The sequence below is a fragment of the Oenanthe melanoleuca genome, chromosome 3, assembly GCF_029582105.1.
Source record: "Oenanthe melanoleuca isolate GR-GAL-2019-014 chromosome 3, OMel1.0, whole genome shotgun sequence".
Taxonomy (NCBI): domain Eukaryota; kingdom Metazoa; phylum Chordata; class Aves; order Passeriformes; family Muscicapidae; genus Oenanthe; species Oenanthe melanoleuca.
The window spans coordinates 58,867,068-58,892,337 of NC_079336.1; the positions used below are offsets into that span (position 1 = coordinate 58,867,068).

Below are 25,270 nucleotides of genomic sequence, written 5' to 3' on the forward strand. Positions count from 1 at the left end.
AGTTTTCCATTTTGTTTCAGGATTATGACAAGCTTGCCCAGTTAACGCAATCACAACTCCTCTGCAGACACAGGTGAAGCTGCTGTTTCCTTGTCCACGAACAGGAAATCCCATAAAGCCAAGAGAGATGAAAAGCAGCAGTCTGAGAAACAAGTTTACTTCTGACCTATGAGAATCATTTCACTGAGTGCCAAGGTCAACAAACAACAGGATCCTACCAGTGACTGCTTTCATCTCATGGGGGAAGCTGGGTGGGAAATGCTTTTCCTGTGCTGCTGAAGTACATTTTCATGCCCTTGAAAAAAACTGTATGTCTGTAAAAGGATGAAATGCAAGCCAGACAGTTTGTGCTCTGTTTCTGCCAAATGTATGGGAGGAGAGGAACACCCCCACCCCAGAGCAAACAGATCACATCCTTGGCACAGGTCAGCCCAGGGCTCTGACCCCGATCTTCAGCTGGCCCCAGTGAGCACCCTGACCAATGGGGCAAGAGTTTTCCTTTGCAACTTGTCCTATCCCTTCCCATGCCCTCAGCTTTTGCTCCACACTCCATGCTGAGCTGCCTGACCTATTCCTAGGAACACTAACAAGGTCTGGTTTTCCTGGAAATTTCGTTCTTGACAAGGCATTGCTTCTCAAGAAACAACAAAAATCTTTTGCCACCAAACTAGTTTTGCTTTGAAATGCCACCTTCCTGATATGCTGATTGTCTCTCCACTGCTTGTTCCTCTGTGCTATGGCTGGTACTGAACTACAAAAAACAAATCCTAAAGAAAAAAAATAACAAACTGAAAAAAGTGCATAGCTCTGCTGCCCTTTGATAAGCTGCAGATCAGAAAGTAGAAGTGATAGCTTTTGCACACAATGGCTGATAACCCCCAAAAGCACCAAACTCCAGCCAGTAAATGGGGAGAGAGCATTTAATCAAGTCCTACCGGCGTGGGAAAATCAGAGGAAGGAAAATGAACAACAATATGTCCTCCTCCTTATCCACATATCTATACTGCCTATACTGTCTTCCCAAACTCTTGTTGCAATTGATGTTTGATCACATTTTCTAACCATGGCAAATAACAAACAAGCTTTTAAAAAAACCATCTAAACAACTGGAAAGCTGTAACCCAGGAGAAGGAGCAAAAGCTGCCTATAGACGCCAACTGGGCAATCCAAGTTCTGCCTTGGTGCCCATCTACCATTCATAGTTGTGAGAGATGATTAAAGCCCAGATCTCCTGTCCAAAACACTTCAACACCCATTCACATGCAGCTGATGGCAAACTCTAGCATGACAGTATTGCTAAAGAAAGTTCCAATGGAGTACAAAAATCTGAAATTCTTCCTCTCTTTATAGGCATGCTAATCCATCTGGTATTAGTCTACATCTGCACAGTCAAGAAGGACTTCTGAATTTTATGATTAGGCATCAGTCCTGCCCTTAACCCAATGGGAAAAGTGACACTAGGACTTTGATCTGTTTGAGTACTTCAACATATATCTACGTTTCCAAGAGTAAAACCTTTCATTTAAAGGAAATCTTAAAAACCCAGCCCTTCAGAACACTGGCTGAGGTCCATCCTGAGTACTGCATTATGTATATATTTTATCTCTTCTACGTCATTCTTTGACTTTCAGAAAAAATCTTTTACTTTAGTTTGCTACATCAAACCATGTTCACTTTTCCAGTCTATGGAGATTTACCAGTGGTGCCCTCCCCTGCACAGAGCCAACAGCCCCTCTGATTCCTGCAGGGCTCATAGGGCAGGGTCTGAGCCCTCCAGGCTGGCATGACTGGGGAAAAGGGAACAAACAGGCAAGCAACTCCTCACAGCTGCTTTTGTGTGGCTCACTGGGGATCTGAATGCACTATTGATTCTGTAGCACTAAAACAGATTTGTAGCCCCTGCGTGTGCAAGACAGATATCTCCTTCAACTCTAATCTCTAGCAGCTGTCAAAGACTTAAGTGGCTTGGAGCTGCCTGGCACGCCAAAATCAAGGAAGATTTTAGGCCCTGCTTGCCTACAGGGCAACCCATGGAACAGGAACCAGTGGAAGTCATTCTCCTACCCTGATCACAGAGGGACAGGGTCTCCCAAACTTAACAAAGTGTCCAGACCATGGCAGTAAAACAGACTAGAGAAAACAAATGAGTGCACCCCCAAGAATCCATGCCACCCAGAGACCCACTTGCCCTTATGGTTTCTTGTTGAGGATATACCCTCCTAACAATTTCAACAGCAGTGAAAGTGCTGTGGAATTACTCTTCCATGAAACCTCCCAGAGGCACTACCAGTGTCTCATCACAAACTGCAGTGCTCTTAAAATGAAGATAACTAAAATGTACTTGGCAGTACTGGGGCAGCACCATTGTAATTCACATCTTCAGATACCTGTCTCTTACTGCTCCTGATCAAAAATTTTCGTTTCAATCAGGAAAAAATTCAACAGTGACCTATTTTATTTGAGGTAAAGCTAGAAATTCAGCTCACTTATTGTCCTTTATCATCCAGCCAAGCAAACATAGGCATCACAATTATCCTTAGGCAAGTACAAGAACCCCCCCAAAGAAAAATGCTCTCAAAATAGGCTTTTGCACTTAAGAGTTTGGTCACTTTTTTTGTACAGGAAGTTTAACAAAAATTTTTAACCGGTCCATCTGTTTCCTTACATCTGCTTCCCGATGACTACCTTGAAACAATCCTAACACTCTGGCTGCCGGGTGAAACCTTCAACAGGATGGTAACATTTATTGGAAATGGTCCAATTTCTCTTTCATGCAATGCTTGACAGGTGAGAAAATCATCTAAGGTTTTGCCTGGGATGCGTGACTAGGAATATAACAGAGTTTGTCTGAAAATTATGTGTTAATACTAACAGTTAAAATGATGAGTTAACACTAACTCTGAAACAGCCACGAAGGAAAAATAAGGGGGAAAAGAGAAAGTTTGTTGCACTGTCTCCTATTCGGCAAAACATTCCCACATTAACAGCAACAAGCAAATTAAGGATAAAGTTCAGCCTTCAGCATTAAAGTCCACAACAGGATTTTGGTTTTTTGGTTTGGTTTTGTTGTTGTTGTTTTTGTTTGTTTGTTTAGATTTGGAGGGGGTTTTGTTGCGTTGGGTATTTTTTTAGTGGATGTAAAGGAAACAGGCATTGAGGAAAAACAGGCGTGCAGGAATTTCGCAGGAAACTTCAAACCCCGCTGAAGTTAATTTAGATTCTACATCCTATTATTGTGGGAAGAGACCCACTCTGTTTTTCAGTAACTAAAACACACCAGGTTATCCTAACATGCCTCCAAACAACATTCCCAAGAAGCTCGTACTATCTTCAAAAAGTTGCAAACAGACAGGACGGCTTTATGGAGGGGACGGGGGGGAGGAGAGGAGGGCAAGAACCCGAAACAGTTCCACTCACACGCTATTTATTTATTTTCAACAGCCTGCTTACACATAAAATGTCCCGGAGCTAAAAGCAGCCAGCTGGGCGGGTTACTAGCCGCGCTCCCGGGCGAGGTGCCAGAGCTCCTTCCCTTCCCTTTCCCTACGAAGGGGGAAGCCTTCGTACTTATTTATTTAATAACGGGGAAAGAAGGAGCCCCGAGCCCCGGGGGAGGTGGGGGCACGGCGGAGCCTCTCGCCGCCCGGGGGCCGCCGAGCCGAGCCGGGCAGCGCAGCGCGGAGAGCGCCCGCCCGCCCGTCCGGAGGAGCGGGGCAGCGGCGGCGGCCCGGGCACCGCGGGCACCGCTCCGCCAACCCCGGCACCGCTCCGCCAACCCCGGCACCGCTTCCCCAGCCCCGGGACCGCTCTCCCAGCCCCGGGCACCGCGGGCACCGCTCCGCCAACCCCGGCACCGCTCTCCCAGCCCCGGGACCGCTTCCCCAGCCCCGGGACCGCGGGCACCGCTCTCCCAGCCCCGGGCACCGCGGGCACCGCTCCGCCAACCCCGGCACCGCTTCCCCAGCCCCGGGACCGCGGGCACCGCTCTCCCAGCCCCGGGACCGCGGCTCCCCCGCCGCCAGCACGGACCCCCCGCCCCGCCCCGGTACTCACCGCCGGCCGGCTCGGGCAGCGTGGAGACCGAGGTCTGGCCCATGGTGGCCGGGAGGCGCTCACGCCGCCCGCGGCTGCTGCCGAGGGCACATGGCGGTGCGGGCCAGGCCCGCGCTCCCCGCCGGCTGGCGGGGGGCGGCTGCTCCGGCTGCGGGCCGGCGGCTGCCGCCCGTCATCCCGCCGAGCTGCCCGGCACCGCCGCCCGGGCCGCGCCCCGCTCCGCCCCGCCCCGGCCCCGCCCGGCCCGGGGCTGCGGCCGGACCGCGGGGCTCCCTGAGGAAACCTTCTTCAAAAATCAAAGAAAGAAAACCCTCCTTTAGCTACACGGAGTTTGGGAAGGACGCTGCGCAGCTGGCGGGGTTCCCGCGCTGCTGGCGTCCCGGTCCCTGCCTACCCCCGCCTGCTCCAAAGCGTTAGTCCAGACACGGACTTATTCCCACCCCTTCTCATCCCCTCTGAAGGTACAGGGGAAACTTGGGGCAGCCATCCCCATCGCCCTGCTTGAGGTGCTTTACTGTTATGAGCAGTTTCCAGGGCTGCGCTGCCGTCGCGAGTGGAAGAGGAGCGCCCGGGCAGGGGATGGGATCCTGACCAGGCTCGTTTGGCTGTGATGAGGTCTGGAAAAGTGCCCGACCCTCGCCACACACACAGGTACACAAGCGAAGACAGGACTACTTTTAGTTTTGAAAGAACGAAGATAGTCAAAGATAGCGGTATCCAGACAGCACTGCCATAACAGGTGACGAGAAGGGAGAGAATCAATTGGATAAACTTTTGGGAAGATGGGGGGAAACTGACATTGTGCATGTAACACTAGGGCAAAACGAACAAATGATTAATTTGTCTTCCTAAAAGCATGAGCATCATCCAAGCAGTGATACAAGCTTAATGCTAGAGCAAACAAGTAACTGTTACCACTGGTGGAAAAATAAAGAGAAAAAAAATTACTGCCCTCCCCTCCAAACAAGACTTGAGCACCTAATAGCTATGACTATGCAGTATCTAGAAATAAGCAGGGAGATGCATATATATCTCAGAAGCACACTTGAGGCTCACCTAAAGAACATTTATTAGTAAGACATGGTGAAATTACAGTTTTCCAGTGGTCTGGAAATCCTAGGGTTGAAGTACTGTCTGGCAAGCTGATCTTTGCATGTGTTGGCACTGTGGTGGTGTTTAAGGGATGGAGAAGTGTGTGAGTGTGGGGCCCATACCAAGGACACAAAAGGAGCATAAGAAGTAGCTGCTGCCTGCATGGTAGGCAGAAGAATTGTGATTGTCAGCTAATACATGGAGAATAAAACTAATGCTTGTCTTCCTGTTTTTTTAATAGAAAATAGGTCCTGGTAAACAGCTCTTTTATTTCCTCATTTACTATGATTATGCATTAAATTGCCAGAGGCTTGAGTGTAATAGACTTCTGCTAGGTACTTGATTTAGTAAGAGAAAAAGAAGTGAGTGCAGCACAAAATTAATAAAACACAAACAGATGAAGAACTAAATGAAAAGCAGATCAATTGTCCAAGCAGCACTAGCATTTAATGAGGATGTTTCTGTTGGTGAGCTGCGGGGAGGCTCTTTAGAGTTTTCATCAGGAACCTAGAGAAGTATTATTTCAAACAGCTTTAAAAAGGCTAAATAAATCACCACTGGCAGCAATTTTAGTCAGAGTAAATATTAACAGAGTGATAATGAGAACAAGGCAGTCACAGAGTTATCTGGATTATCTAATAAACTCAGGTCTTTCAAGCAAGTAAGTTTTAATAGGTTCAAAAAGAGAAAAAAGTCAGACTTGTAGGATGGAACAACACAACCTACATGGCCAAGGAATGTATCTTTGAAAGTTACTGCATGTATGATCTTGGAGATATTCAGCATGAGATCCTAGAGAGCTAGTGCTGGTAGAAAAAGGATTGATCTGTACATAAAGCTGTGCAAGTAGAAAAGGGTAGGTAGAAATCCCGTTATATCACTGTGCTTTTCATCAGACAAAAAGTGCTGTCCCATATCCAGTGTTGTCGTCTGTCCCTTAAAAAGATGCTGTGTGATGTGAGAGAGCTGGAAAGAGATCCACAAGATAAGATTGAAACCACAGAAAGCCGTGTCCAACAAAAGGTGTGAAAAAAGCCAGAGGACTCAGGAAAGACAGACATGTTGCATTTTAGCTTAACAGTGCCCTTGCAAGGAAAGAACAGCACTGCAGCACTCCTGGATGTTCAAGCACTGAAGGAAGGACTTTGTGTGATTACCCCAAATCCAGGTGCCATACAAAGCATAATGTTGAATACAACCGAGTGGGGCTTTTGCAGAGAACCAGGCTGAATTGTGCAAGGTAAATTGCCTAATGGCCCCTTTGTCAATCCAAGGAAAGGCTTCCAGAAGGGCAGCCTGTTGTATAGACAACTTCTGTCATTAATTTCTCAGGATTTTTTTTGCATGCAATGTGGCACGTTCATTTTTTTACCTTGAAAAATTATTTTTAACGGGTTTGTTTTGAGAAACTCGAGTTACCTCTTTGGAGTCACTTGTAAACAGGAACATAAAAGTGTTCCTGTCTGCCTCTGGTGAATCTCATTAATTTTATCAGAGGAAATTGTGCTCCCCTCCTGCGTAGAAGCCCAGTTTACAATGCAAAAGTGTATACCATCTGTCTGCAATGATTCACGTGAAGTAATAAAGTCCTCAAAGTCAATTCTTGAGCTAAATAAATGAAATTTAGTTACCACATCCTTCACATAATTGAAGTAGTTACCCATTTTTTTTTGTTTAGTTGTTGTGTTTGTTTCTATCTTTTTCTTCCAAAGTTAACTGATGGTGGCAACTTTCTTTTCTATGAATGGTAAGGGAAACTGGGCTGTTGAAAGATATATTACATTTCTCATATGTAGAGCTATGATTATGTAATTGCCTCCACACAGGAGGGATCCTATCCTACTGACATTCACATGTGAGCATCCACACAAAATACACACATTTAATGTTTGGTTGTCTGTAGACTTTCATTCTGCAGTATGATAGAGGTGTCCTCCTCTGTGCATTGTTTCTTGCCATGTTGATAATTGACATGTAGAGTAGTTGAAAGTTTAAGAATATAACAAATGATTCTAGCAGAGATTTGAGATTACAATTATATAGATGTAACACACTTTTATTTTTTATACTTGTTTTTTTAGGGCGTAGATGATCTTATGATATCTTAGGCTGTATATTCCACTTTGCATCTAAACAACTGAGAGGATAAGACACACAAATGGGCTTCCAAGCATTTTGCAGTCTTTTAATCTTCTGGGGTTTCTGGAAATCTACAATTGCAAGCAAGGCAAAAACAGGCAGGGGAAGATTAAAGTCAGGATTAAAATTTTCATGACCATTTTATCCAGGGCTAATCTTGTACTGAAGGAAATTCTGCAAAAAGGTGCTAAACTATGTGTCTTCCATCAGGTGGTGAAGCAGTTCTTCAGCTGATAGGTTCTAGAGGTGCCAGTAAATCATGCCAGACTGTTCTGACACAGCAGCATCAATGGGGTTCCTGGAACCTGTGTCCCAGTTAGATTTGAGATTTCAGTGTGATGAATAATGTCTGATTGCTTCTTGCTACACACACAGCCCTTCTCTTCTTGCCCAAAATTCCTCTTTTGAGTACTGTAGAGAGTACTCTTAAAGAGACTCTGCTGACCCCCAAGAACTGAAATATTCCACCAGAAGGGGAAAAAAAAAGAGCTTCTTCATGAATTTCAGAAGTGTTTGTAAAACTAGAATGTCTCACTTGTTGAATTGGCTGATATGAGATGTCTTCATGGAAGATGATGTAAAACTTCCAAATTTTTCCAAAGTCAGAATGACGTAATACACACAATAATCTATCTCACATATGAAAGGGTGAGTTCCTTCCCCTCACTAAAACATCAAAGATAGGTCTATTTCAGTGTGTTTACTGTACTGGGATGATGGATAGCAACAGATGACTTACTTCTTGTAGGATGTTGTTGCCCTGTCTTTACAGTTCTGTAGGCTCATGTAAAGAGGCATTTTAGAAAGGTGAAAGTGTATTACTATTCTCTCAGTTATTAAGATTAATTTATGGCCCTAAATATAACAGAAACTATGGAGAGGGTCTATCGCATTTATTCCCAGGATTTGTAATGCAGGACTGGCAAATGTAACAGGAAAAGACTATTTTCCAGGTGCTTATTAAAAAAAACCAAGAGGATGGCACTGAGTCCAGAGCAGAAATGATCCAAACAGGTAATTTCTTACTTGGTCCACCCACTCACAACTCCTGCCAGTGTGCAGAACTGCTGCAAGATGAGCAGCACAGTGCCTGGCAGGCTGCAGAGCTGAATGGTACCACAAGCAAAGCAAAGGTCATGGCATGGAGCAAACACAAGCAAGAAGCTAGGTCATTTTTTAGTCATGGTCACAGTAAGGTTTGTGACAATGAGATTGAGTTGATACCTCCCTGTAGAGAACCTGCAGTTATTAAGGGAAGAGTTTGGGGAGCATACCACCACAGTCTCTTTGCTTGAGACTGAAACATCAGCTGTGGTTGAGCCAAGAGCTAGTTCTGTTTTTGGTGAAACTGAATGCAGTTCTTAAACAAGCACTGTCAAAACAAAATCACAGGCCATATTCATGGAGTATAAGGTATTGTATCAGAATTTAGGCCATTTCCTTTTAATAGCCAGAGACTTTTCCAATAACCCTAGAATATTCTCTCTTTTAAAAACATTTAAAAATTATTCTATGTGTCATTTTATTTTTACTTTTAATGGCTTAGCAATGCTGTGTCTTCACCAGTGTCACCTACCACTTTCAGTGCCCAAGTATAAGGTAAAATAGGAGAAGTTGAGATCTTCCTTAAAAAAGAGTCTGTTGTTTTTGTGAGTGATCATCACCACTCCTCCTCCCCCAAAAAATCCCCATTGCATATACAGTCTACATAGTAGAATGGAAGGCAACTATACAGAACTGAGAGGAGCTTCTGTAGCACAGTCTCTAAATTTGGAAGCTAAGGGTTTAGAACTTTGGATCACAGGAGTTGATATGCAAATAAGGGCTATCCTGATCAAAAAATACAGCAGAATTTTTTATTTATGAGATTTGCTTGTTCACATTAAGATTGCACTGAGTGATGGGTGGCAAGGCTGTTACCTGTGAAAGATCTGAGTGGTCCAGACTTGTTCAGTATTCGGGTGATCTCAACTCCTGTTTCTATGCCTGCTCTTATTTATCCCTACTAGATCTTTGCCATCAGAGGCAGGAAAAACAGCACAGCTGGGCAAACCCTTTCCTGGTGATTTGGCACAGACAGATTTTCTTTCTGCTCACAAATTATCTCCAAATGTATTCTGCACTTTCAAACCTGTTTGCTACTCTAAATTATTCACTGTAACAGTTTGCAAGCCAGTTTTGAACACTGAGAAGCAGGTAAACAATTCATGGCAACAGGAGTTCAATAATTTATTACCCAGGCTGTGTGCTAGGTGCCCTCAGCTGTGGGCCTCTGTGCTCTCTGACTCAGGGGTTTTACCTGTGCCTGGAGGAAACATGCATCAAAACACATCAGTATGGTTTTAAAGGGTTAGTAATGAATGCTTATGGATCTACTTGTGTGGTTTTATCATCTGATCTGTGGTTTTCTTTTGTTGTACCTTTTAACTTAACATTCCTCTTTCTTACATTAAGTAACTGCTTAGCAAGTTGTTCTAGGAATGACTTCTACAGACCTGAAAATTTGCAAGTATGTTGAAAAATCTCCATTGTCATTTAAATAACAGATTGCAGTTTCTGTGGTACTGTACACACTGGACTTTTAAAGTAATTTTCATACTGTGTGTGGTTGAAAGGCAGAAAATAGAAAGAAAATGGCCCCAACACAAATATTTAGTGAGTCATGAAGAGCAGATCTACTCCTCTCCTGTGCATCAGAAACTGCCCTACACCCCCACTGTGCTTTCCTCCTACATTCCAGTTTCTATATACTTCATTCCCATTCCACAATATCTTTCAAAGGTGTTTTCCTTCCCTTATGTTCCTTAAAGGAAAATTCTAAAACTTTAAATCCCTCTGAGATTTTAGACCTTTCCCTCCATCCCACACTTGCTGCTAATGTTTGTTTACTTTGCTTGTGATGATCTGGAGCCAGTTCCCTCACTTCACTTCGTCAAGCCTGGCCTATGCAGGAACCTTCATTTACTCAGGCTCAGAGTATTTCACTAATTATTTGGAGAACTATTACTTTCCCATCTATTGTTTTAAAAATTATCAGCTGCCTAAAGTCTTCTGATATAAATAGTGAAAGTGTTGTAATGCAGATTTTACAGAACTACTTGTGTAATACTATGAAAGTAAAAAAATTAGAGATTAATCAGACCCATCTGACACAAGTGTTGGAGTTTTTAAATTTGAATTTATTGAAAACTATATATCTTATAAGAAATGTGTGCTCTTCAGGATATGGCTCTTGTCTTCTTTTAAGAAAAGCTAAGTAGTATTCATTTGATGCTGGAAAAAGCTACCTTCTGTCTTTGTTTAAAGCACCAAGGGGAGCTGGTATACTGGATCACATTGTGTCCCTAAGCCTAAATCAGATATTCCTGAAAAACAGGTGAAGAGCTCCCCAGTAAGTGACATGACATATTACCCAAAGTCTGTAAGGTCACACCCTAATGCTTAATAATAAAAATGCCACAGTCCTGGTTTAAATTTTAAACCTTGAATTTTCAAAAACTCTTCTACATGTTTATGACTGTTAGTTGTAAGAACTCTTGATAACAACGTACTTTACACATGATCATTTCCTTTGTGCCTCATACTGACTCCTGGGTCCCAGCACCTCTGTTGTGTGGCAGCACTGTGACAGCACAGGACAGAATTTCCTTACCAGGCAGAAAACAACCATCAGACATTTTCCAATCAACAGTGTGTTTGTCACCAGATTTCAATTTTATCCAGGGTTGTCAAAGACAAAAAAGGACTACATTAGAAATTATAAATAGTATTCTGCCTGTCCTAGTTCAAGCCACCGGGGAAGAAGAAAACGGTGGAATAACATTGACACGTTGGAGTGTGGAGTTCCTCAATAGTCAGGTTTCTGCCAGGTTTTCAAAGGCTATAGCTGCTGCTGAAGTTTGTATCAGTAGCTACAATAAACAGAATGAAATGGTCCCTTTACTGATACAAGCTGGCATGTCCCCAGCAGAAAAAATGAAATAGTGCAGCTAAAGGCAGCTGGAGGCCTATTCTTACTGCAGGTCACCACCTCTCCTGTTCCACCTCTTCTCTCAATCCATTGCACCTTTCATTGTGCTCACCACAGCACTGGCATGGTACTGGAGGTCCCTAATTCATCATTTCAAGGAAAGGCTGGACCAATTCCCCTTGGGCATTTTTTCTCTCTGCTGTCTGGGTCTAAGAGCAGCCTCTGGCTGCTGCTGCAGCAAAGCCCAGCTACCCAGGAGAACTTCTGTGCTCTCCAGCCTGCCCAGCAGTGCCTCCTCTCTTCAGAGAAGGCAGTCATGATACTGACCCAGCTGTACTAACCATTTCCCTTAGAAAAACACAGCTTTCTGCTCTTCAGGGCACGTGCAGTGGTTGCTGGCTGTGGCTTTTCCTCTATGTTTCCAAGCTGCTTAATGAATCACTGCTTTTTGGCACTGAAGCAAAATAAACACATCATTTTGGATGCCTTTGCCAAACGTATGTACACTTGGAGCAGGTTTTGAATGATAGAAAAGCAAAAGGTTTAATGAAATGTGCAGGCTGCATAGTTAAAAGTTTCAAAAGAGCCAGAAAATATGTAACTGAGGGTCACAACAGTATCATCAGCTCCCAAGTTGTTCAGATCTTGTGTATTTTCTGGAACATGTGGAGGAAACATACTAGTAGTGTATCCACTACAGCTCTCAATAGGAGAAAACAGTGATAGAAACAGCACAGGGATGCAGGATCACTCATCAGCATGATGGTTAGATGCCTACCTTGTTCCTTCCCCTTCACCTTCCTCTTTCCCTTTCCCTTCCCCTTTCCATTTTTCTTTTCTGCTTATTAAACAATTCAGTAACTACACACAACACAGCAGAGTTTTGCACTGATGCTTCCTAGCCTATGTGAAGGGGAAAAGACACCCAACAAAAAACTTGGCAGATACACTGAATTAAGTTTCTCCTCAACCAGTGTGTGTACACACCTTGTCATGCCCTTTGGCCCTTTTGAAGTTCATCAGCCTGCCCATGACTTCAACAACCTCCATTTGCTCTTGCTGACTTGCAGGAGAATCAAGAAAAAGTTTCAAAAATATTTGGCACCAGTGTTCTTCTAGTTCCTCTCCATTCAATTAGATTTTAGAATGAATTCAAATGTATTGCTGGACTGTAATTAGCTCTGAAGGGCTGAAGTCCACTGGGGACTGGCTCTTTTCTTTTCAAATGGCCAACTGTAAAGATACTAGCTTGAACAGTATCCTGAATGCCAGCAAAGTTTCAAACCTGGACCCATGCCTGATCAAGTGCAAAAAATCAGAATCTGCCTTTGGCAAATCAAAGTCCTTCCCTATGAAGCTGGTTTACTACAGAAATATCTGGACCAAAATGCAAGTTTCAGCCTTCAGTTTCCTTTCCCCATATGTTTCTTCTACTGTGAAAATGTGGACTTTTTTTTTATCCCACTGGGAAAATGCATTTTTTCCACTCTCCCATGACTCAAAAACATCTGAAAGATTCTCCCTCCAAGCTGAAGAAAAGGAAGGGGGAAAAACTTCACCTTCTGGCAAAGATACAGATGGAAATTTTTGACTCAAAAGAGGATTTTCAAAATAAAATAAAAGAAGCATGTGAAAACAAGGGGTTATAATGGAAACTATTTTCATAGCCAGCTCTAAAGTAAGCACTGCTGTTCCAGAGACACATGGTACTGATGCAAACATTGGTTTGAAGCCAAAACCCCTAGCATGCTAGTGGAATCCGGAAGCACTACAATATTAAATACACCTCCAAATATATGTCAGACATCTCCCTGTGTCTGTTCCACTTATCCTTCACAGCAAGACACCGTGCACTGAATTCACCAGTGGCTGCAGAGGAACAGAATAAAGAGCTGCTGGTGGATGTTCTTTCCTGCACCATGCTTGCCAAACAGTTTTCTGGATGACCCGGGCTTATTATTCCCATTTTGCAAATATTGAGCCAATATCCACTTTCCATCTGCAGCACTTACACAGCATCTATTATTATAGCATGTGAGCTGGTCCTAGGGAAGTGTTATTATTCCCAAGGTGCCATTTTCATGTTTCATTTGGGGTGATGGGAGGAGGGAATATGCTACAAAAGGTGTGAGGGCATCCTGTGTAGCTGCACTCCTCGTTGGCAGACTGTTTCTCCATTTTATCTCTTTCTTTATTTTATCTGCTTCTTTCAGATACCACAAAACAATTGTCCTGGTCATGGATAGTTTTCTATCATGCAAAATCCCTTTGTCTGCTCTGGTGAGACTCCTCCTGGATTACTGTGACTCATTCATGAGAGATGTGTTGGAACAAGTCCAGAGGAGAGCATGTAGATAATTAGAGGAATGGAGCCCCTCTCCTATGAATACAGGCTGAGAGAGCTGGGGTTTTTCAACCTGAAAAAGAGGAGGTTCAGGGACACCTTATAGCACTTTCCAGTATGTTAAAAGGGATCTACAAAAGATCTGAGAGAGACTTTCCTCAAGAGTATATGGAGATGGGACAAGGGGGGAATGGCTTCAATCTGAAAGGAAGCAGATTTTAATTACATATCAGCAGAAATCCTTCATTGTAAGGGTGGTGAGACACTGGATCAGGTAGCCCAGAAAGCTACATGTCCCATCCCTGGAAATATTTAAGGCTGGACAGAGATCTGAGCAACCTGATCTAGATGAAGATGGCTCTGCTCATTGCAGGGGTGCTGGACTAGATAACATTTCAATGGTCCCTTCCAGTGCAAGCTATTCCATAATCATTTTTGCACTTACCATGATTACAGCTGTGGTGCTTGGCCTACATCTTTGCTGATCTGCAAGAAAGCCTACAACCAGTTACAAGTGCCCGAAACAAAGGTGTAAAATGAATCTCCTGCTTTTGTGCAGACTGCGTTTCCTGCAGATTTGAGGTTTTGCTCACAGTTTTTGCCTCTCAATTGTTGGGAAAGATGAACCAGGAAGACCTTAAAAATATGAATGCTTAGATTCTGAGAATATGGAAACCATGAGTGAGATTGAAATGAAAGCCACTTTTGAGATACCAAACCTCAGTTACTGAATAACTAGAAGACAATAGAATGGCCAGCTGAAAGTAATCCCCTCTTGATAGAGCAATGTCTTCTGCAGGAGAGCAAGTCCAAAAGAGAAGACCTTGCTAGGGACCAAAGAGTAGTTTTTAGAAGTTTAAAGTATAACACACTATGGTAATATAAGGATTCTTATAGGCTGTATGTAAATGCTATAGAATTTGTATCTTGTGTTAGATTGGTTAGTGGAAATTAGAATATTCAACATAGAAGAAGATTTATTGTATTGTAAACGGGAAATCGCTCTCTCTCACCCCTTTGCTCTCTCTCTCATCCCTTTGCTCTCTCTCTCTCTCTTACTGCTACCACTCCTCTCTTACCTTACTCTCTCACCCCCTCACCCTCTTATTCTCTTACTTCTTTCTCTTCCCCCTACTCCCTCTGTCCTACTCTGGGCTGTGGCTGGCAGCCCTTAGCAGGACTCTGTATACCCATGTCCTTACAATAAACTGCAGCTGTAGCACCAGCTGATACAGAGCACATGAGTTTGTCCCTGAGGACCGTCCATCTCAACACAAAGACTCCCACACTCAACGAAATGCAAACACTAATTGACATTTTTCCCAGGAGTAGGGCTGGTGGAGCATCCCCCTTCCCCCTGTATTCCCCAGAGGTTTAGCAGGGAGGCAATGTCCCCTCCCTGCTGGCTCTGTCACGGTCTGGATGGCTGCAGAGACACTCCAGCGCTAGCACAGCACTGACTGAGGCTGCTGCTCCTCTGCCTGTCTGGCCCCAGCTCCCCACAAGGCTCTTCATAAAGAGGATCCACTAAAGATGCTTTCACAAAGAGCAGCCAGAGGCAAGCAAGCAGGGCTGGCAAAGCTCACAGCCTGCTCTGCCAGGGATTCATAACCCCTGGGAATGGGCATGTGCCCTGTGGGCATTGGCCTTGGTGGCTGGGCCCTGTGCTTCCAGTGGCAATGTCAGAAAGGTGTGACTGGGTCAAAGATGCCATCAGAGCCAATTCCATGCTGACATGCACACCATGCACCTCTCTCCCCTCCCAGCACTTGTGTGGGGTTTTGTTTTGGACCTTCAGAATCAGCCGCCTTCGTTCTCCTGATTGGAGGTAGCTGAATTTGCAGTGGGTTTTACACACCACTTGTTTCTAAAGCCATCCTTGCTGCTGGGAAACATGTCAACCCTTTTTGACTTCCATATGACCAAGTGTGCATGGAGAGGGCTAAAAAGGGTCGGGTTTTGCATCCTTGCCAGTGTGCTGTAGCAGAATTCTGATCTTTCAACCTGCTAGCATCTCCCTGGTGAGGACTGCTTTTAACAAGACAGAAAGCCTGGTGAGCTTTGCCTCCAGCTCCTCCTGGCATTTGGTCTTTACATGGTGACTGTATAAATCAAGTGTCAATCCGTGACTCTCATTTTGCTATTTAAATCCTGGTGTGTCATTCACTGACTTGCTGGTGGCCAGGGGAACAAGCACACTTTAACCACGCTGGTCCTGGGGGTCTCTTTTGTACTGACTTATTTCAGGTTCATTCAGTTACAAACCCACACATAAGGAAAACTAAAACAATTGTATTAAATAAGGCAAAAACGGTTCTTGGGAAAAGTGCTTGTACCAAGACTAAACATCAATATTATGCATTTTTTCTCACTACTTTTTTAATACAGCAGATTGTTAATGCAGCACATTTAGTCAGTTCAAATGAAAAAAAAAATCATTAAATTAAAATTCAGTAACATTAGAGCCAGATGGGCTGCAGAGGCTAAAGTGCAGAGACTTTTAGAGCTAATGTAAATGCAATATTATTGTTTTCAGTTACAATCCAATTAAATTGAGCTGACAGAAGAAATGCCCAGGAAGATAGCTTCTCTGTGAGGAAAATCCATTTAGGAGAAATAGTACATCAGATGTTTTCATGGTTCTGTGGCTCACTGAATTACATTCCAGTATAGAAACAGCAAAACTGATGTGGGAGAGGCACTAATAAGACCTTTACTGGTACGTCACCTACTGGGAAAAAAAGACTTAATTTTACAGTGTGTTTTGCAAGTATTTCACTGTAGAAAATGTTAACCCAAGAAGACCCCTTGTGAAAGGAAGAAAATACACATTTTTGAAAACATGACCTACTTGGGGACTCCTCGTAGCCCCTTCCACAGTCCCTGGTGGCACCAGGAGTCAGGCAGCAACACCAAACTCCCTCTGAAACCTCATGTGTGTGCAAGGTGCAGCCCCATGCAGAAGTGCCTTCATGTGCACTGCAAATACCTTATACTGGGCTCTCTGGATGGAAGACAAATGCTTTTGGTTGTGGGGTATGACCCATAAAATCCAGCTTGGCATTATTTTCTGTAATTTGGACAACTGTGCTAGCTGGTTATAAAAAGAAAGGTCTTACCCTACATAAGACACCCACACCCACTCCATTTCTCTTTTTAAACATTACCCTTTCCAGAATACCTGAGACATTTCCTTGTATGTTATCTGTGGGCCACAGTAAATAGTTGTTTCCTCCAAAATCAGTAAACAGAGGTCTATACAAAGTCTCACCTACACAGGTGATGGAGCAGGATGAGGGGCACTGAAGCATTCTCAAGCACAGATCCCACTCACTTAAACTACTAAAATACAACACAAGATGTCTTTAGAGTTTTCCCATGAACTGCACAGTAATTGTGAACCACAACCTTGACTCACACATGGTGATAAAACCCAGTGCCTGTAAATCTGTGAATGTAGCTGGCAGTCATAAAGTAAATTATGTGGAGGTCAGCTCAGTGGTCCCTTCTATGTTTATTCCTCTTATTTAATGGTCCATTGCTGGAGACAGACTGAGAACAATGTTTTACAATGTATTTATGCGACCAAGAATTGTGTCCTGTGCTTTCCATCCCCATTATCCTGACATGCTGAACATAAATCAGAGGGCAGTTTGCAGATTAACATTTGAGGAAAGCACAGAGCACTTTTTAGGTTTTTAAATAATGTATACAGAGAAAAAAGTCCTCCTGTCTAGAGTAGCCCTTAAGAGAGATCACCTTTTGGTTAAGGGACAAAATAGGGTCACCTGCATTTTGTGCAGCAGAATTTCACAAAAGCTCAGTGTCTCAGCATGGGACATCTGGATCCAGGCAGACTTCCATTCAATTCAAGACAAAGTGTGGTTAAAATAACATTACATTGTCAGGAGTCAGATCCTTGTAGCTCAAGCTAATAAAAGTCAATTTTTAAAGGTATGGAGACTTAACCCTTGCTCAGCACTCAGTACTAACTCCTGGCCTCACAAGGCAGGTTGTGTTTAAGTAAAATAATTCATGAAGTGAATGTGTTTACAATTATGCATTTATCCATGTATAGTTTTGTGAAACGGATGCAAGTCAGTTTTATGCTGTCCCATGTAAAAACACACAAATTTTCCTGTATGGCCAACATCACTGAAAACCTTCTTAGTGCATAGATATTTGCATTAAACCATCCTATTAATCCTATAAGATTGTTCAAAGTCTGAATAGGAGTTCCAGCAGTGAAACTTCCTGCAGTTGAAATATATTGACTGTAAAGGTATAGAAAGGAAGACATACTAAAGATGTCTATTTACCAGCCTAATAAAAAGAAAATACCTGCTTTTTAAGGTATTTCATTATTAAACTAGTAGATTAAACACTTTAATAAACCTAGTAGAATTAATAGACTAGTATAGTGCTAGTAACATATTATAATCTGGCATTTCCTTATTATATGATAGATATTAGGTGGTTTTATAAATAATTTGGCCCATCAAGTTAACTTAATATGAGTTAGTTAACTTACTGTATCCACAATTCATGCAGGGCATTTTTTGTTTGTATAAATTGTCTAGCAACATTGGTTAACTAATGGACCCTAACTAAGAAAAATCCATACATTTTCTGAAGTTTTTTTAGGCTTGTGTGTTAATTTTTTCACTGAAAGTAATTTGTCTGGCTGCAAACTGTTCCAAACGACATGACATCATGTAGCTCTCAGGTTATTGCTTGCTAAAAGCTGAGTAAATCTAAAGGACAAAAGACAGCCCAGAGTTTGGGGGAGAGTGACCTTCTCCACAGACAGAACATTTCTGTGCACACATCATGAGTCTGCTGCCAACAGGCTGGTACTGAACTGCCAAAAGGAGTCATCATTCTGCTCCTCTTGCTGCTTCATTCAGGTCACTGCAATGCATCTCACTGACTGTAAGTTTTATACCTAATACACTACAAATTTGCTGCTGCAGTAAAGACCTCTAATGCTCAAGCACTTGTGCAATGAAGCAGCCACATAGGAGCTCTGGGACTCCTTGTTTTCCCTGGCAAGGCACTGGATCAGCATTTGTACTGGCTCAAATACCATGCAAGTATTTTTCGCACACATGAAAAACCCTACCCTTATTATAATTGCAATCAAGCCTTTGTGAAAGCTCTACTACCTACATCAGGCTATGCATTTTCAGAGAAGAGATGTGTCAATATAATTGACAAGTTATAAAATAGCAGAAAAGAAAGCAAACGTTCTGTGTCCTTAGGTATAAAATCCATTTCTTCCAGGAAGCTTCCCAGTTTTGAGACCCATGTACTCCATCTTATCCAATTCTCTTTATTGTGCATTTTTATCGACCCCCACAAAGCTGGCATGTTTTATCACATCAGAATTCAATGTAAGAAACCTGAACACGTGCTCATGCTTCACTGCTCAGTGGTTATTAGAACAATCTGCAGGAAACAACACCACAATAGGGCATTGTTTGTGAATGTGAGCAAAAGGTTACAAGAAAAGCCTGCACCCAGAGCTGACTCCTTGACTCCCATTCCCAGAGATCCACAACAGGCATAATATAGGCATAGCTCTGTGAGAAATTATTTCCTTTGACTGAAATTTGCTTGGATCCACAAACTCTCAGTTCCACAATCCTGAACCCCCTCCTTCATTGCTGCCCAGCCACACCAGAATGACCTGTACCCTGGAACTTTCCTCCTTGGTAGCTAAACATCCCCTTGGGAGTGCCACCACAGCTGTCAGCAGCACAGCAATTCCTGTTAGCTCTCACACTGCTGCAGAAATAGTGCCCAGCCCCTTTTGAAGAGTCCCAGATAGTCCTGAGGACTGTGCTTGTTGAGGAGCCTTTTCAAGGGATGTGGGGCTGTCCAAAGAAGGCATGTTTGGGGAAAAAGCTTTTCCTCTCTCCTAGGGTCCCCATTCCCAAGAGAGGAACTTAGATATCACAGTGCTGGGTAGTGAGGCTGCCTGTCATCTGTGTTACAGGGGCTCTATTTCCAGCCTAAACCCCACACAACACCAGCACTTAGATGGAAAGACCCTTTCTGTCCATCCCTGCAATAGCTTGGGCAGGATATAGTACAGTTTAGGGGGTGCTCCTTGACTTGATTTGTTTCTGCTTGAAGGGATTAATTCCTGCTTCTCTGACTTTCCAGTGACAGAAATAACCTGATCTTTTTGCTGGTATTTGAGGACTTTTATCCTCCCAGCTGGGATTAGGGGGAAATACTGGTCATGTTTTTGCATGGAGAATAAAGAACTGTTAGCATAGTGGCATAGGGCTGGGCTCTTGTTTCTAGTTCTCCTTCCAAAAAAAAAACCAAACAAAACAATGAAACAAAGAACAAACAAAAACCAAAACAAAACCAACAAAAAATCACAAACAGGAAAAAAATCAGCTTCTGCAGTTTAAGTAGGTGCAGAGAAGGACAGATGAGGGCCCTCATCAGCAGGCTGTATTATCTTATGCATAGTCTATTTAAGGCCTAATGAACTGCTTGTTATTTTAGGAACTCTGGAGTTTGCAGACACTGTCTCTTTGCTCCAATGACAGCATTCACCCTCACCACAACCCACTCTGCTGCTTCCAGCTCTTTTATCCCAGGAGGCCTCTTCTGGCAGGGGTGTCCTGTGGTGTGGGATTCTTAGCTGCCACGCAAAGAATGACATCAAAAACTGAAAGATTTGCTTTAAAGGACTTGATTAAAAAAAAAAAAATTAGGAAAATTATGTCTCTCTGGAGTACACAGGAGAAAGCCACAGCACCTGCATAAAGCAATGGTAGTAAGAATGGAAAGTGTTGCCTTGCAGTTTGAAGAGCAGCACCAGCAACCTAGAAGTCAGGTTTAGCCAGTGAAACCTTCCTGCTAGTTGGAACATCCAGGCAGCATTTCACCTTGGTCTTCTCTGCAGCTGTGCAAGAGTTCCAGCTACACTGCCAGACTGCCTGCAACACTGAGAAATGAGGATAGTGCCCAATTTCAGGGATGCTGGTATAATGCAGAATCTGCCCCTCCATAGGTGTGAGTGGATATAAATTACTTAATTGGTCACCCCCACCTGCCCCTCTCTCTGGTACCACCTGAAAGGAATGTGAGCTAATGCTTTGTACAGGATCTCTGGCTGGTGCTGACTCTGGGGTGATGAGAAAGAATTAAACATCTTTCATTTAACTACCTGTGCACTGAAAAGCAGTACAAATGAGCATAATTTCAACAAGCTTTTCTGGTGCTGAGAAGGCAGGATAGCCAAGGCTTGTGTGTGCCAGTGACGCTGTTCTGTTGTGTCCAACAGGTGGCAATTAAGGCAGAAGCAGCCTTAAGATCCAGTGGAAACAAAACCTTTATTAAAACTGGAAGGAGAAATTCTGAGTATTGATTAGGAAGCATCCTGCTGGAGGCTTTCTAACACTTGGGATCTCTCATTTCCAGCCTTCTTAGCAGTCTGTCTGATGTAAGTTGTGCAATATAGTCTTTTACTTGTGCTATTTAGTGGTCACCTTCCTTTTTCAAATTTGAAATAGATTCAGCATCACCAGTGACCAATATTTTAATCTAATATAAATACACACAGACATATTAATGTAGACATGTATTATTGTTGCCAGCAATATAACTCTACAGAGGGATCTTTGTGGTATATATTCATAAATGGGAACTTAGAGGTCCAAATTAGTATTTTCCATGAAGAAGCAATGGAACAATATGTAGGATTATTATAGTTAGAGAGCTGCAAAGGAATTTTAGGGTTAGGTGCAAAGGGGATTCAGAATTACAAAATCTTCTTTTACAGTAGCTCAGCTTGCGTTGTTGCAAGGCTTCCTGAACCCTCCTCAGATTTTTGTGTTTCAAGGAAGACGTGGGACAGACACCAAAGATTACTTATTATCCCAGAAGGAGTCACTCCAGAGCTCCAACTAGAGCAAGACAGCACCTTTCAATGTTGCAGATACATGTAAGGAGTGTCTCAACTCTCTGAGACACAGCTCATCAGTTGCACATGTTCTTCCAGCATAATGCTGTTATGCAAGTATTTTTGAAAATCACTGCCTCTCAGCACTGAGCCTCCCAATATGTAACTATGATCTAATTAGTCTTGTCCCTGATTATACGGCCTTTTCTTTGTCCAAACTGAATGCGTTCCTTTCTTGCCTAAATATAATTTTGTATTTTCTTGCTAGTCAGTGCCAGTAGCAGCATACAGCTGGAGCAGAGGACCAGTTCTTGCTGGATACCTCCTGAATCACACCTGATGAGTGACAACAATTTCCAAAATATACTTGTATTTTGAAACCTGGCATTTGGGCACAGAAGAACCCATCTGATACATAGTGCATAGGTTTTGCATAATTTTTGGGTTCTACAGATGAGAACCAAGCCAAACATCTTCTCATGCTGCAAGATAGATGTATGAAATGTGTCCTTTAAACCTGTTTTTCCCCCAACCCATATTAATTGAAAGTATTTGTATTCAATCTCTTAATTCTTTCTGGCTCAGTCTCTGTATCATCTGTTCCATATTTTTGCCTGGGACTGATGTCAAACTCACTAGCTAATGCTTATAAGTCTACCTCATTTAATAATTGTTTCAAGGCAGATTAATAATGATTTCTTGAGAGTGCAGCTCTCTCACAAGGGAGACAGGGTGATGATACATTGTGAACCTTACCAGGTAAACTTCAGAATGCTCCTGAGCCCAGGCAACTCATTGACTTCCCAGACCACAAACAGAAGGGCAGAAAGCTGTGCCAGCTTCATCTCTGGGCTACAAAATAAGTGTCAGCCCTGTGTCTTCGTGTGGCCAGCTGTTTGCAGCTCTTTTGCAGTACCCTCCCTGCTCACCACTACTGTAACACATACTGCAGCAGGCTGGGACCTCCCTGCCTCCCCACCATACTTGCATCCCTCCTACACACACAGGAAAGGTGCACCTAGCCCAGCATTCCATCTCTGGGAGCCTCTAAGCACTGCAAACTCTCTACAGGATCCATGCAGCGGCTGAATGTCACCCCTGCAAGTCAGTCCTCCACAAGTTGAGGAGTGCATGGAGTGCTTGGGAATCATCTTTCCTCCTTTGTGTTTGCAGTGTCTCTTGACCTGCATAGAGCATGTGATGCAGCCATCCATAAATACCATGAGAACACAGCTTGTTCTATAAATGAACACATAATGGAATTTGATTTAGTATAGTGAAACGGGAGGAAAATATTGGGAGCAAAGGGGAAATGTTGATTACACTTAAGGATAGTAAATATCTTGGACTAGTCACCTTTGACAGAGCAAAAGCTGAAATAGGTCAAGGGCCACTTCTCAGCTATGGGAAATACTTTCATACCTATGTAAAGAATCTCTAATTTCTCACATTTGGGTCCAGCTGATGTGACCAGGGAGCTGGCAAGCAGGCAAATCACGAAGCATGTGAATATTTTCTTTGCTTTTTCCCTCAGCTGAGAAGCCCAGTTTGATACAGGTGTTTTCTTGTAATTTTGTTCCTGTTCCTAGAAACTAAGCTACTGTTACTATCTCCGCTACTCCCCGTTCCAAATAGTATGAGACAGCCAAAGGGTGATCCCTGTTGGAAGCAATCTAAATCAGCAATGCACACACTGAACTGACTCAGAAGACTCAGGCAAACCCTGGATTTGAGCTCAGCAGCCTACTTCCATGGCATCAGTCACAGAACTGGAGCTCTGGTGCACAGTGCATAGCAAGATAAAGGGAAGCACAGAACGTAAGCACTCCAAATTCCTCTGCAAAGCTTCATGGTTGCCAAGCTACTAATATCATCTAAATACTTTTTTTTTTTTTTTCCTTTTTCATTCTGCCCATAATACACTGTGACAGTGAAAATGCATAGAAGGAAAAAAAAATAAAATTAAAAAAAAGAAACAAAAATAAACAAAACGCAGTCATTCAGATTCACACAGACCAGCATGAGAATGTGAAAGGGGACCATAGGTGCTATGGAGACCAATCCAACACGAGAGCAGGTAATAGATGCTTTGCTGTGGGAAGCACAACTTTTGCATCCTGTGGATACTTTGGTGCTTTCCTGAGAAGCTGTAAAAGGCAAAGATGTCAAAGGCTAGTGTGGCATGCCAGAAGCAGAGGAAAGGAAAGCTTGAGGTCACACAATTCCATCCACCATATGCTGAGAAGTTTGTTTGTGGTGCTTTTCAGGCAGGAACATGTCATCTGTCATGGTGGCAACCCCTTTTCCTATTAGCAGTTTGATCAAATGCATGAGGTTGCACTTATTGCCCTGGGGGAAAAGCTTAAAGGCAGAGCAGAGGAAAATGAGATCAAAGCAAGAGGCAACGCTAACACAAAAGTGTAGTTAAATGCTGGTCTGGGAAGGATTTTGACTCCTGCCTTCACCTTGCTGACCCTGAGGGTGCTCATTTGAAGTGGATGCACAACCTATCTGCATCTGAAAGACGTACACAAACTTTAACACTTGGGAGCCATCTGCTCTGCAAGGGGAAAAAAGCTGAATTTGCCCTCAGAATTTCAAATTTTGCTTTAGAAACCTCGGAGAAGTCTAGCTGTGGTTGCTAGCAGCAATGAGGGAACTTGGGGCAATCTTGTCCCCAAATTTTCAAGCCATTCCACAAAGCACAACAGGCAATGGGACTGCAGGGAGAAGCAGACTTCAAGATTCCACAGATGCACACACAGCATTACTAGTGCAGTGGGAAAACACTACCCTCAGAAAAGTGTTCTTAAACCACAGCTGCACAAACTCCCCCTTGGCTAAAGTGGGGTATCACTGGCTTCTTCTCCTGCAGGGCAGAGCAGAGTGCTAGGCAGGCTACCACCTGAGAGAGGAAGGCAATCCTACAATCATCTCTCTTTTTCCTCCCTGGGAGAAGATAACATCTTGAGAAATAACTGTGGCTCTACTCTTTCTCCTCCAGCAGCTCAAAATAAGACTGTAATGGTGCTGAGCAGTACATCTACTTTGCCAGTTTTATTTTACCTTTATGCTCTTCTTTGCTTCCTGAGATACAGTATAAGAGAATATACATAACACTCAGAGAACTTGAGACTTTGCAACCTGACAAAAACTTGTGTGAAAATGAAGAGCTTTGTGCAGAGCTATTTCATCTCTCCTAGTATTTGAGTTAAACAATGGTCTGGGGTGAGAACACCCACAGCTAAAACAAGGAATGTTGATAGATAGTACATTATTTTGTGGACAATAAAGTAATAGAATGCTCTGCTCATCACCCTTAGATGTTACAAAGTAAATTGTAATCTTCAGGGACCTCAAAATTTTGCTCAAGGCTTCATCACATTTAGTTTTGGCCTAGAACCTCACAAAAGCAGGTTTAAAAAAAGTGTTTTTCCCCACTACTGAGACTATCTAACCTCAGGAGTTGCCAAGATGCCCTCACATGGCACTGTGTAACCTCCTCCAGCTTCTAAATAAGACAGGCAGCTCATCAGGGTGGATGGCACCTCCAAAACCCTGGGCAGGGGTAGGCTCTGAGACCTGTTGGCATCAATTAACAGCACAGTGTTGAAAGATCCTCCAGCTCAAACTAGAGCAGCTGTGTCCTGAACTGGGTGCTGTGCAGGTGGAAGACCACCCAACCATCCCATCTAACCCCAGCTGGCTCACCAGCTGGGTCCAGCCCCCAGTGCTGATGTGACTGTGC

The 25,270-nt window shown here is 43.3% G+C and overlaps 1 protein-coding gene across 6 annotated transcripts in view; it reads right to left on the reverse strand.

Annotated features, from left to right (window-relative positions):
- The window catches only part of PHACTR2 (phosphatase and actin regulator 2), a 129,357-nt gene that overhangs the window by 69,495 nt on the left and 34,592 nt on the right, over positions 1-25,270 (reverse strand). For 2 of the 6 annotated variants that reach the window (XM_056486630.1, XM_056486626.1), the window contains exon 1: positions 4,054-4,242. The exons of 3 other annotated variants lie outside the window; for them this stretch is intronic. In XM_056486630.1, the coding sequence (XP_056342605.1) occupies positions 4,054-4,096 (43 nt within the window). In that variant the 5' untranslated portion in view covers positions 4,097-4,242. Of the gene's footprint in view, positions 1-4,053; positions 4,243-25,270 lie in introns of those variants that run through there. One more of the 6 variants, XM_056486631.1, reaches the window with a different exon arrangement.